We start from the raw sequence: 12,496 nt of genomic DNA, 5'->3' as shown, positions 1-12,496 counted from the left end.
CTTGACCAGAGTTAAAAAAAAAAAAAAAAAAAAAGAATTTGTTCAAATAGCAGGGTACACAAATAAGCTGGAATACTATGTAGTCATTACAAATATCATTGCTTTTGTGAACTGGAACACACTTATCTATAAGACAGGTGATTAAAAAAATTAGGAAGGACAGGTTCGTCCATGGCGTTGGGCCCATTTCCTGGATTTCAGGCGCTCTTGTGCACTTATTAGCACTGGATAAAGTAATAACCAAGGGTGACTACACTTGCCCATCTATTTTCAAGCAAATGATACTTCTAAAGTAAGGTCTGTTGTCTTAATTTGGGAAATGCAAAGGCAGTTGGATAAAGCATGCCCTGATGAGCAGTGATGGCTACAACTTCAAACAGATAAGCAAAAGAACATATTAAGAGGCCGAGGCGGGCGGATTGCTCAAGGTCAGGAGTTCAAAACCAGCCTGAGCAAGAGCGAGACCCCGTCTCTACTATAAAAAATAGAAAGAAATTAATTGGCCAACTGATATATATATAAAAAATTAGCCGGGCATGGTGGCGCATGCCTGTAGTCCCAGCTACCCGGGAGGCTGAGGCAGAAGGATCACTCGAGCCCAGGAGTTTGAGGTTGCTGTGAGCTAGGACGCCACGGCACTCACTCTAGCCTGGGCAACAAAGCGAGACTCTGTCTCAAAAAAAAAAAAAAAAAAAAAAAAAAAAAAAGAACATATTAAACAGCACAAAGCAAATTTTACATTTTCTTTACTGGTTATCATCCATATTTCAAATTTTAGCTCTAAGCGACCCATGACCTCATCCATAGACCTTTTTGTTGTGTTTTGCTTTCTTTTGCATATACCCATTTTTCATAGCCAGAAGAAGACTAGATTCTGATGTCCCTCTAATTGGGTATTTCCTTGGAACAGTCTGGTTTAATGGCCCAGTGGTCAGACTTAGGAAGATGCTGTCTTGAGTTTCAAGTCTAGTTCTGCAACTTAATAGTTTTCTGACCTTCAGTGAGTTACTTAACTTCGTGGCCTCTGGACTAGTTTCCTTATTTGTGAAAAGGGACAATAATAGCTCCAACCTCACTGGGTTATTGTGATAGTAATCTGAGTTAATATATATGAACAATGTCTGATACGTAGTGATATATTAGTTTATTATTATGACGATTTACTGCTGCTGTTACTAACGTTTCAAGGTGTGTACAAAGAAAAAAAATAAATAGCACATTTCCTTGGCATATTCATTTTACTAACTACTTGAGGGAACTGTAAAAATCTTCTCATTGGAAATATTACGGAATCAAGTGTAAAGTTCAGGCTGGGCGAGGTGGTCACGCCTGTAATCCTACCACTCTGGGAGGCCAGGGTGGGAGGATTGCTCAAGGTCAGGAGTTCAAAACCAGCCTGAGCAAGAGCGAGATCCCATCTCTACTAAAAAATAGAAAGAAATTAGCTGGACAACTAAAAATATATAGAAAAAATGAGCCGGGCATGGTGGCGCATGCCTGTAGTCCCAGCTACTCAGGAGGAGGCTGAGGCAGGAGGATTGCTTGAGCCCAGGAGTTTGAGGTTGCTATGAGCGAAGCTGATGCCACGGCACTCACTCTAGCCTGGGCAACAGAGTGAGACTCTGTCTAAAAAAAATAAAAAATAAATTAAGTGTAAAAGTCACTGTGACACTCAAGTTAAATCACAAGCCTTCAAAGAAATGCCAAGCTCCTGGGAGCCACTGCAGGCTCTGCCGAAACCACGTGCTCAGGCTTGTCCTTTACTCTCCTCCCTGCTCGAGACTTTTCTAGAAGCTCTGCTGGCTGGGTCACCTGCTCAGTCACCACGTGGGCTGCCTCGCTGGGATCGTGGCACTGGTTGACGGCGTCACAGATCTCTTGACTGTTCACCATGAAGTTGATTCCGTCTGTGGTGAGGACCAGGAAGCTGTCGTCGGCATGATGGAGCTGCAGTCACAACCGAACAGACACGATTACAGACTAGACTCTGCCTTAGAACAATCTTGGGAATGCAAAGATTTTATCTGTTTTGCTGAATGGCCATCCCTGCAAGAACTTGTAGGCAAATGGTGAAAATGTAAAGTCTATATGATATAGAGGGCAAAAGTAGCAACATGTAGTACTAAGCAAAAATGATAAACCTGACACTTCTTTTTTTTTTTTTGAGACAGAGTCTCACTCTGTCACCTGGGTTACAGTGCCGTGGCATCAGCCTCGCTCACAGCAACCTCAAACTCCTGGGCTCAAGCGATCCTCCTGCCTCAGCCTCCCCAGTAGCTGGGACTACAGGCATGCGCCACCATGCCCAGCTCATTTTTCTATTTTTGGTAGAAATGGGGTCTAGCTCTTGCTTAGGCTGGTCTCAAACTGCTAACTTCAAGCAATCCTCTTGCCTCAGCCTCCCAAGTAGCTGGGAGTACAGCTGGGACTACATGTGCCACCATGCCCGGCTAAGATTTTCTATATATTTTTAGTTGGCCAATTCATTTCTTTCTATTTTTTAGTAGAGAAGGGGGTCTCGATCTTGCTCAGGCTGGTTTTGAACTCCTGACCTTGAGCAATCCTCCCGCCTCGGCCTCCAGAGTACTAGGATTATAGGCGTGAGCCACTGCGCCCGGCCTAACACTTTTTTAGTAACACCACAGAGGAAGAAGCCAGATGGATGAATGCTGAGACGTAGCACGATGTCATAGTTCAGTGTACTCTCTCTGGGCCGGGCGCGGTGGCTCACGTCTGTGATCCTAGCACTCTGGGAGGCCGAGGCGGGAGGATTATTTGAGCTCAGGAGTTAGAGACCAGCCTGAGCAAGAGCGAGACGCCGTCTCTACTAAAAATAGAAATTAGCAGGACAACTAAAAATATATAGAAAAAATGAGCTGGGCATGGTGGCGCATGCCTGTAGTCCCAGCTACTCGGGAGGCTGAGGCAGGAGGATCGCTTGAGCCCAGGAGTTGGAGGTTGTTGTGAGCGAGGCTGACGCCACGGCACTCTAGCCTGGGCAACAGAGTGAGACTCTGTCTCAAAAAAATAAAAAATAAAAGAGTGCTCTCTCTGGAGCCAGGCTTCTAGGGTTTGAATCTTGCTTCTGTTATTTGGCTGAGTGACCAAAGGTAAGTTGACCTCTATATGTTTAGATTTGTTTTCCTTGTAAAATGGGGATAGTGGCATCTATTTTGAACAGAACTTGGGACATAGTAAACCCTCTGTATGTATTTGTTAGATAAAACGAATATAAGTGGGCTATGTATAAGACACAAAACCCTTCATGCAATTAATTAACAAATGTTGCCAGGCACGGTGGCTCACGCCTGTCATCCTAGCATTCTGGGAGGCCAAGGCGGGAGGATCACTCGAGGTCAGGAGTTCAAAACCAGCCTGAGCAAGAGCGAGACCCCGTCTCTACTAAAAAATAGAAAGAAATCAATTGGCCAACTAAAAATATAGAAAAAATGAGCCGGGCGTGGTGGCGCATGTCTGTAGTCCCAGCTACTCGGGAGGCTGAGGCAGGAGGATCGCTTGAGCCCAGGAGTTGGAGGTTGCTGTGAGCGAGGCTGATGCCACGGCACTCACTCTAGCCTGGGGAACAGAGTGAGACTCTGTCTCAAAAAAAAAGAAAAAAAAAATCATTTTGGATTTAGTTAAGGCTTCCATGAAACCCTGCAGCTAGAGACGAGCCTAAATTCATAAATTCCTTCTCTGCATGTGGATCAAGCGTTCGCAGGTCGTGTCTTACCTTAATCCTCTTTGTTTCAGGCTCTGCTATCACCCCGCTGGATTTAAGATCCAAATCGCCGATACTCCTTGTCATTGCGAGTCTGCCATTCACGTGAGGCTGCCCCAAACTATTCCAAGCTATAAAGCCACCGCATTTCTTGATCCTGGTCAAGAAAAAAGGAAAAGACAAATGGAGTGATATGCAGAAAACCAAGTCACTGTTAAAACGTAAGCATGAGGCCAGGCGCGGTGGCTCACGCCTGTAATCCTAGCACTCTGGGAGGCCGAGGTGGGAGGATCGCTCGAGGTCAGGAGTTCGAGACCAGCCTGAGCAAGAGCGAGACCCCGTCTCTACTATAAATAGAAAGAAATTAATTGGCCAACTAATATATATAGAAAAAATTAGCCGGGCATGGTGGCACATGCCTGTAGTCCCAGCTACTCGGGAGGCTGAGGCAGGAGGATCGCTTGAGCCCAGGAGTTTGAGGTTGCTGTGAGCGAGGCTAATGCCACGGCACTCACTCTAGCCTGGGCAACAAAGTGAGACTCTGTCTCAAAATAAAATAAAATGCAAAATTTTATTTTTTATCATGAACTAAAAATAGAAACATCGTCCCCGTAGAAGGATTTCTTCATACCTTTCTTTTTCATCTTTTCTTTCTGGAGTATGGTCAGTGGTCAGCTTCATGGGTTTTCCTTTTCTGCACAAAATAGCCCGGCTGTCCCCGACACTGGCGACGACCAGTTCAATGCCATCTCGCAACAGGGCTACTGTTGCCGTAGTCCCCGAGGTCAGGAGCGTTGCTACAAATGTTATGAAAAAGAGTGCAAGTTAGTGGCAGTCAGAGGATTGGCCGTGGAGTTTTTCTTGCACAATAAAATACAAGCATGATAATCTAACGCTGAATTTAACTAGAGCTATGCAAAGAAAATGCAGATGAACTATGTAACAGCATGCAAGGAAACAAGAGTTTAATTCTGTAACAAGGCTCCATGCAAACGGAAAAGGTTGCTAACCTAATCTGGTAAGCAATGCATCCCTGTCTCCAAATGGCCCCTATTTATATCAAATAGAGCTGACTTGAACTTATAATGACACCTTTGAGTGTATGTATGGGGTCAAGACTAAAAGTATTTTTTTTTTTTTTTTTTGAGACAGAGTCTCACTCTGTTGCTCGGGCTAGAGTGCCGTGGCATCAGCCTCGCTCACAGCAACCTCCAACTCCTGGGCTCAAGTGATCCTCCTGCCTCAGCCTCTCGAGTAGCTGGGACTACAGGCACGTGCCACCATGCCCGGCTAATATTTTCTATATGTATATATTTTTAGTTGGCCAATTACTATCTTTCTATTTTTAGAAGAGACGGGGCCTCGCTCTTGCTCAGGCTGGTTTCGAACTCCTGACCTTGAGTGATCCTCCCACCTCAGCCTCCCAGAGTGCTAGGATTACAGGTGTGAGCCACCACGCCTGGCCAAGACTAAAAGCATTAAAATTTACTTAGACTAATTATTATGGCCGGATGACTTAGGACTATGGAGCCCTTTAGGTAGCTGACTTCTCTGTAATCTATAAATTTAGGTTTTCTCTTCCACTTCTTTGTTCTGTCTTGTGAAAATATTGTCAGTTAACAGGCCAAGGACATACTCTTTGCTCTTCAAGTACTATATTTTCATGTATTCTTTTCTTCTACAACTCTTTTTAGTTTTACAAATGTTCACCAAAAAGTCTAAAATGGTCAAAGACTCTCACTTTTTTTCTGTTTATCTTTGTCTTCCCTAAGGCATGAAACAAAGTTACGGCCATCATTATTATTAGCTGAAACTTTGTAGGATGGGGAATGAAATTCATTCTATTAGTAGTTTCTCATAAACTTAGTGGAGTTAACACTCTTGGTTCCAGAAAGATCTAAGACAAAGAGTCTGTGTCCAAAGGCAGGGCAGTACTGCCAGCAGCTGCTCCTGTAGTCCCGCCTGGGCCCAGAACAGTTCCAGAATCTTCCTTTTCTCTGACTAATAACAAATGAAATTCAATATTACTGGGCATGAAGTATTTGCTCCATGCAAGTCAAATTGCATTTTTGCATCTTCCTTTGATTTGAACAGAATCTGTCCTAAGTACTTTCTTTACCTTACCACTTGCTGCAAATTTTTAAGGTGCATTGAGCCTTGCCCAAAATGAAAATATTATGAAATTATGGGATAAAAAATAAAGCAAAGTAGAAGAAATTGAAAAAGAGTTAAAGCAGGTATCTTCTCTAGTTACGTTGTTAATTCTTTAAAACACCTAAAATAAAATATTCGGGTTGGATGAGCTCCATAGCTCAGTGGTTAGACCACTGGTCTTGTAAAATATTCAGGTGATCATCCAAAGATGATTTCGAATTTATTTAAAGCGAAGTGCTATTTATTGATCTGACTCAATCTTTCCAAGCATTTTTTTTAAAGACAATTTTAATGCTTTGTTAGGAAATATATACATATATAGATTTTCCAATCAGTATATTAAAATGCCTGCTTTAATCAGTAACGTAAAATGGAAAAACATGGACAAACTCTACTTAATCTTTTATAGCCATGCTGAATTTACTTTCTTGAGAAATAGCATTTGTAGTTATATTATCTTCCCATTTATCTCTTGATTTTGGAACTGTCATGCCAAAGTAATATCTCCTCAATGCTGAAATATGTGTATAACATAATGTTTTAGCATTAAGTATCCATGATACTTATATTATATATTTTTTCTTTTTCTTCTTTTTTCTGTCTCTGCCCTTGATTCAGGATATAGGACAAATATTAACTCTTAACTTTACTCAAATGACTTACGATAATGTAATCTTTATAGTCATAACATTTTCAAATGATTTAAAGAGTTAGGCAAGAAAACACAGGCATTTATTCAACTGATGCTGCCTGTCTCTCCCTCTGTTTAAATTGTCACCAATAGCTTTTTTAAAAAGTGGCTTATAACTGGCCACAACCAAAGTGTTAAAATTTCACGAGTGAAAGTTTAGTTGTTTAGGTTAATCATTCATGGCTCTGCCATGTCAGAATTTTAAAGACCTTGATTTTTTTTTTTTTTTACCAACCCAACTTTGCAGTTCCAAAATTCCAGGATTTATGGGAAAGGTTTCCAAACTAGCTGTCGATTCTGGTTTGCTAAAGCATCTAGTAATATAGACATTAAATCAGCATTTGCTTTCATTTAACATTTATGAGTAACATGGAAGTAAAACTTCTCACTTTCTGCCCTAGGTACAAAACTATAAAAGTAAGATATCTTTCAATAAGTTCTTAACACTCACTGGACAATTTCTACTGCAAGTCATCTCAACTAAAGGGACAGAGAGGATGAGGGAACCTTCCAGTAGTCCAGGCTAGGTACCGCTGGACTCCTTCACGTGGGGCAAAATTAAGCAGATCTCTGTGTCCACTTAAGCCCAGAATATAGTGTCCACGGGCTCCAGGTCTCAGAGCTGCTGACCGGGCACCGTTCTCTGCCACAAATAACACGCACAGAGGCAAATAGGAAATTCACCCAGGAATTGTGCTCAAACATTACCAACCTGCAACACAGGGGAGAGCAGAGAAAGAGCTGCAAAATAAGGGGAAGTGTTTTTATTTTTGGTGAAAAAAATCTCACTAGCAAATTACAAAATATTCCAGGAGATGCCAGATCCATGCTTGTAAAACTCGATTTGCTCTAGTTGATGGTATTTTGTAGTTGAGTTGACTTTTTTTTTTTAAATCAGAGTAACTCTTCTTTCTTGGTTTTATGCCTTCCAAGGTAGGATAAAACTATGCACAAATATATCTGTACCAAAATACTTAAGCATTCACACACACACACACACACACTCTCTCTCTCTCTCTTTCTTACACACAGACATCCATACATACTCAAACAGTTGCTCTTAAACACAGCAAATCAGAACCCACACTGAGTTGAAAAACATGCACTGTCAATTGGGCTGCAATAGCAGAATTGTTACCCAATAACAAAAGGGTAACTGCATGGTGACAGCGCCGAATGATCTGTACCTGACACGCAGTACACAGGCCTAGAGAGTGGGCACTACAGCACACCGCCAAACTCCTGGGACTTAAATATATACCAAGAAGGAATCAAAGCACCTCCTCCACCAGATACAAGGAGTAAACACATTTGTTCACCCCGCTTAATGCAGAGATTTAGCATCTAGAAGGCATTTTTTTGAGTTGAATGATTAGATGCATTGTTTAAATTAAAGGCTAATTAATAAGGCCCCTGAGCGCTAATGCGTGTTTATAATGTTGCATAATTCACAAAACAGGCATTTCTGCAGCTCTTTCTTTCCCTCGGTGTTGCAGGTGGACACATGGAAAGAAAAAATGATCAAGACTGTGGATGGCAACATTTAAGACTCAAAGCTGTACTTTTCCAAGTATAACAGACCCTTGGTAATTATTCAGCTGTGCAAATGATCATATGTATAGACAGATACAGTTTCAAAATTGATTAAAAATGGGCGTTCTAGACATGAATGGCTCATGAACACCAAAACCAAAAGTACTGAGCTGAAGCAGTAACAGTACAATAAGAGCATCTCTTCAACGCTGTCCCTATTTTTTTTTTTTTTGCTTGCTCCCAGTATAAGAACATAAATCCTCTTCTTTAAAAAATGCTGCATTTAATGATTCTTGTATTTGCTACAAGTCTACCACTAACTCAAGAATATAGTACTTTAATACTTGTAGGTAAAAAAAAAAAAATGCTGCATTTATAGGCTTGGTTATTTTGCAGTCTAAGTCTCCCATAAAGAAATCACATCTAGCCCATGTGTGTTGAAAGAATGCATGAAGGAAAAAAGAAAAGAAATCACAAAATATGAAGAGTATGGAAATTTCCTATGAGATTCATGATGCCATCAATGTTCTCCACTCTGAACTTGAGAGCAAGTCTTCTCTTTTTGATGCATTTATCCCTTTTAGAGCTTTGTGGCTTTCAAAGCTTGAGCAATCTTAAGATTTGAAGAGTTTACAGAATATATAGGATTATAATCTGCTTTTCCTACCACCTAGTTTGTTCTGAGTGACTGTTTATAAACAATAGACTGATGGGATATCATCTGAATTTATTGGCTGGTTTCATTCATTGCAAAAGTAGGTATTATTGGTATGAATTGAATACCAAAAAATTCAAAGATGGTGATGAAATACATTAGTTATTCGTAACGAAGGACAAATTTAAAATGTAGTTAACAACAACAACAAAAATCAATGAAAGCAGGGTGCGGTGGCTCATGCCTGTAATCCTAGCACTCTGGGAGGCCAAGGCAGGATTGCTCAAGGTCAGGAGTTCGAGACCAGCCTGAGCAAGAGCGAGACCCCGTCTCTACTATAAATAGAAAGAAATTAATTGGCCAACTAATATATATAGAAGAAATGAGCTGGGCATGGTGGCGCATGCCCGTAGTCCCAGCTACTTGGGAGGCTCAGGCAGGAGGATCCCTTGAGCCAAGGAGTTTGAGGTTGCTGTGAAGGAGGCTGATGCCACAGTACTCACTCTAGCCTGGGCAACAAATGAGACTCTGTCTCAAAAAAAAAAAATAGTCAACAAGTTCTTAAGGGCAAGGGCATCTTGTTACTGCTTTTTTGGTAAGTGGCATTCTGATTGTATTCTATTGAAATTACCCCCAGCTAAAACAGAAATAGTATATATTTATTTTATTTATTTATTTATTTAATTTTTGAGACAGAGTCTTGTTCTGTTGCCCGGGTTAAAGTGCCATGGCGTCAGCCTAGCTCACAGCAACCTCAAACTCCTGGGCTCAAGCGATCCTCCTGCCTCAGCCTCCCGAGTAGCTGGGACTACAGATGTAAGCCACCAGGCCTGGCCTGATATAGTATATATTTTAAATGCTAATGAGATAACCTGAAGTTCTTTTTTTTTGAGACAGAGTCTCACTTTGTTGCCCAAGCTAGAGTGAGTGCCCTGGCATCAGCCTCGCTCACAGCAACCTTAATCTCCTGGACTCAAGCAATCCTCCTGCCTCAGCCTCCCGAGTAGCTGGGACTACAGGCATGTGCCACCATGCCCGGCTAATTTTTTTTTCTATATATATTAGTTGGTCAATTAATTTCTTTCTATTTATAGTAGAGACGGGGTCTCGCTCTTGCTCAGGCTGGTTTCAAACTCCTGACCTCAAGCAATCCTCCTGCCTCGGTCTCCCAGAGTGCTAGGATGACAGGCGTGAGCCACCGTGCCCAGCCTGAAGTTCTTTTATGTAGATGTGACAGCTTTGGAACTGAAGTCTAGAAGAGATAAGAATGTTTTATTTTCACTTAATTTCTCTTAAGAAAACTAATAAAGTGTGATTCAAGGCACTTGTCCTATTTACACCTAAAGCTTACCCTTAGCGATTCGGTCCTATGGTTTAACCAATCCCTTTTCAAGTTCCTCCTCCTTAAATTCAAATCTACTCAGGGAAGACAACTCATTAAAATGCCTACATTTTATTAATAATTCAGTTAAATCAGCTGTAGGATCATCAAGGAATAAATTACAATAACTTCAGTGAGAAAGAGTAGGCAGTGCAGACTGGTCTGTCCGAATGATTATTGAGAACATTCCAGATTCTAAGCAGGGTGCTGGATACTAGACATTCAAAAATGAAGAAGCCATAGTGCTCGATCTCGCAGGAAGGGTTGAAGAGGAAAATAGTGGGATTGATGCCAAAAGAGAAAAGATGAAAGACACTAGAGAAGTTAACTGCTTACTACACAATTTTGTTTAGCTAGCACCGGTTCTAAACCCAAACACACACGTATGTATATATGCCAAAAAGAATATTCTCTACTCTTATAATACTGCTACTGCTTCAGTTCTTCCTAGAAACTAAAAAAAAAAAAAAAAAAAATTTAATTTAGATAAAAACTTTGAAATCTAAAATAACATTTTTTTTTAAATCAGCAAATCGAAAAGTTAAAGAACACAACATTCTATCTTTAGTAGCTTTAATAGATTCGATAAAGTAGGCTTCAAATGTCAAAAAGCAATTTTTGCCATCTTTGAAAGCTGTGGCAACTTATTAAGAATAAATTTTTTTTTTTTTCTTTTTTTTGTACTGGGTGAGAGTCAAGAAAGAATAAATTTTTAAAATGTTCTCAAAACATTATTTAAACAAACACAGGCTAAGGGACTCATAAGAATATTTAGAAAATAAGATTTGATAATGATATCATAATAGACCTTTTTTCCTTACTAGTACACTAAGCATCATTTCGTCTTGTTTCATTATACTTTCCAACAAAATGATCATTAAACAAAAAATAAATTTTCATGTATCTTATGGAAAGTTCTGGGATCATTGCCTCAAGGCATATGACAGAGAAACTAAATCGAATAACACATTTTAATTCCATTATTAGAAATGAATTACATTTGTGTGATTAATTTCTTTACACAACTGTTTGCTTTTGTGACGAAGATTTAGAAAGTTCAAGATAGGCAAGTTCAAAATTCCCTTGAATTATAACTGATTATTAATAAATGAAAGGAGGCCGGGCGTGGTGGCTCACGCCTGTCATCCTAGCACTCTGGGAGGCCGAGGTGGGAGGATTGCTCGAGGTCAGGAGTTCAAAACCAGCCTGAGCAAGAGCGAGACCCCATCTCTACTATAAATAGAAAGAAATTAATTGGCCAACTAATATATACAAGAAATTAGCCGGGCATGGTGGCACATGCCTGTAGTCCCAGCTACTCGGGAGGCTGAGGCAGGAGGATCGCTTGAGCCCAGGAGTTGGAGGTTGCTGTGAGCGAGGCTGACGCCATGGCACTCACTCTAGCCTGGGCAACAAAGCGAGACTCTGTCTCAAAATAAATAAAAAAATAAAAAATAAATAAATGAAAGGAGTCCTCTGACATCTGACCCCAAATCTATCATGATTGTTTTAAGGATGTACACTGATTAGATCTTTTACAAAAAGGCTGACTATGCCCATGAAGGGTTAATGGTTTTGGTTCTTGGCCACATGCGTGTGATAAACTTGGAACTTTCTCTTCTGCAAAGCTTGCCCAGCAAGGGACAGCTGTTCTCAGGTGAGGTACATCACGTCCACTACTACGGCCAAAAAACACTGTGGTGTGAGATTCAGCCAAACTCACGGGCAACCTGGCTCTGGATAAAATAAGAGCACTGCCAAAATTCAGGAAGTTATAAGAAAGCATTTGATTTCTTCTTCTCCTTCATGTGTTTTTATCCATTGGGAACAAGAGCTAAATCTATTTTAGCCAGGCCCGGCTAATTTTTTTCTATATATATTAGTTGGCCAATTAATTTCTTTCTATTTATGGTAGAGACAGGGTCTCGCTCTTGCTCAGGCTGGTTTCGAACTCCTGACCTTGAGCAATCCACCCGCCTCGGCCTCCCAGAGAGCTAGGATTACAGGTGTGAGCCACCGCGCCTGGCCAAGAGCTAAATCTCATGCATACAATTTACCCTCTCTCAACGCCTATCTTCTTAAAGGGGAGAGGCCAGTTGGAAGGAAAAAAAGTCCAAAGGAAGGAAGGAAAAGAGAAATGGGTCTAAGGAATCTACAAAACAGAAAATACATTGCTGAACAGACAGTGCATTGTAATGTTTTTCTGATGAGGGTGGTAGTAAGGTTCTCAAAAAAGAGCAAGAAAAAAGCATTCAAGGTGGAAAATATACCATCCCATCCCCCTTCTTATTAGTAAATATGCACGTGCGAGAGATTGCTGGGGGCCTGGAAAATCCCAGTCCTAGCTCTGAACTGACCTTT

The 12,496-nt window shown here is 40.9% G+C and overlaps 1 protein-coding gene across 2 annotated transcripts in view; it reads right to left on the bottom strand.

Annotated features, from left to right (window-relative positions):
• The window catches only part of PPM1K (protein phosphatase, Mg2+/Mn2+ dependent 1K), a 31,219-nt gene that overhangs the window by 6,631 nt on the left and 12,092 nt on the right, over window positions 1-12,496 (bottom strand). For both annotated transcript variants that reach the window (XM_075998708.1, XM_075998707.1), the window contains exons 4-6: window positions 4,353-4,518; window positions 3,734-3,878; window positions 1,813-1,947 (exon numbers count right to left, since the gene is read on the bottom strand). In XM_075998708.1, coding sequence (XP_075854823.1) covers window positions 1,813-1,947; window positions 3,734-3,878; window positions 4,353-4,518 — 446 coding nt within the window. The remainder of the gene's footprint in view (window positions 1-1,812; window positions 1,948-3,733; window positions 3,879-4,352; window positions 4,519-12,496) is intronic.

Source organism: Microcebus murinus, chromosome 29 (assembly GCF_040939455.1).
Source record: "Microcebus murinus isolate Inina chromosome 29, M.murinus_Inina_mat1.0, whole genome shotgun sequence".
Lineage (NCBI taxonomy): Eukaryota > Metazoa > Chordata > Mammalia > Primates > Cheirogaleidae > Microcebus > Microcebus murinus.
The sequence above is the reverse complement of the archived record's forward strand: the minus strand, read 5'-3'. Positions and strand labels throughout refer to the sequence as shown.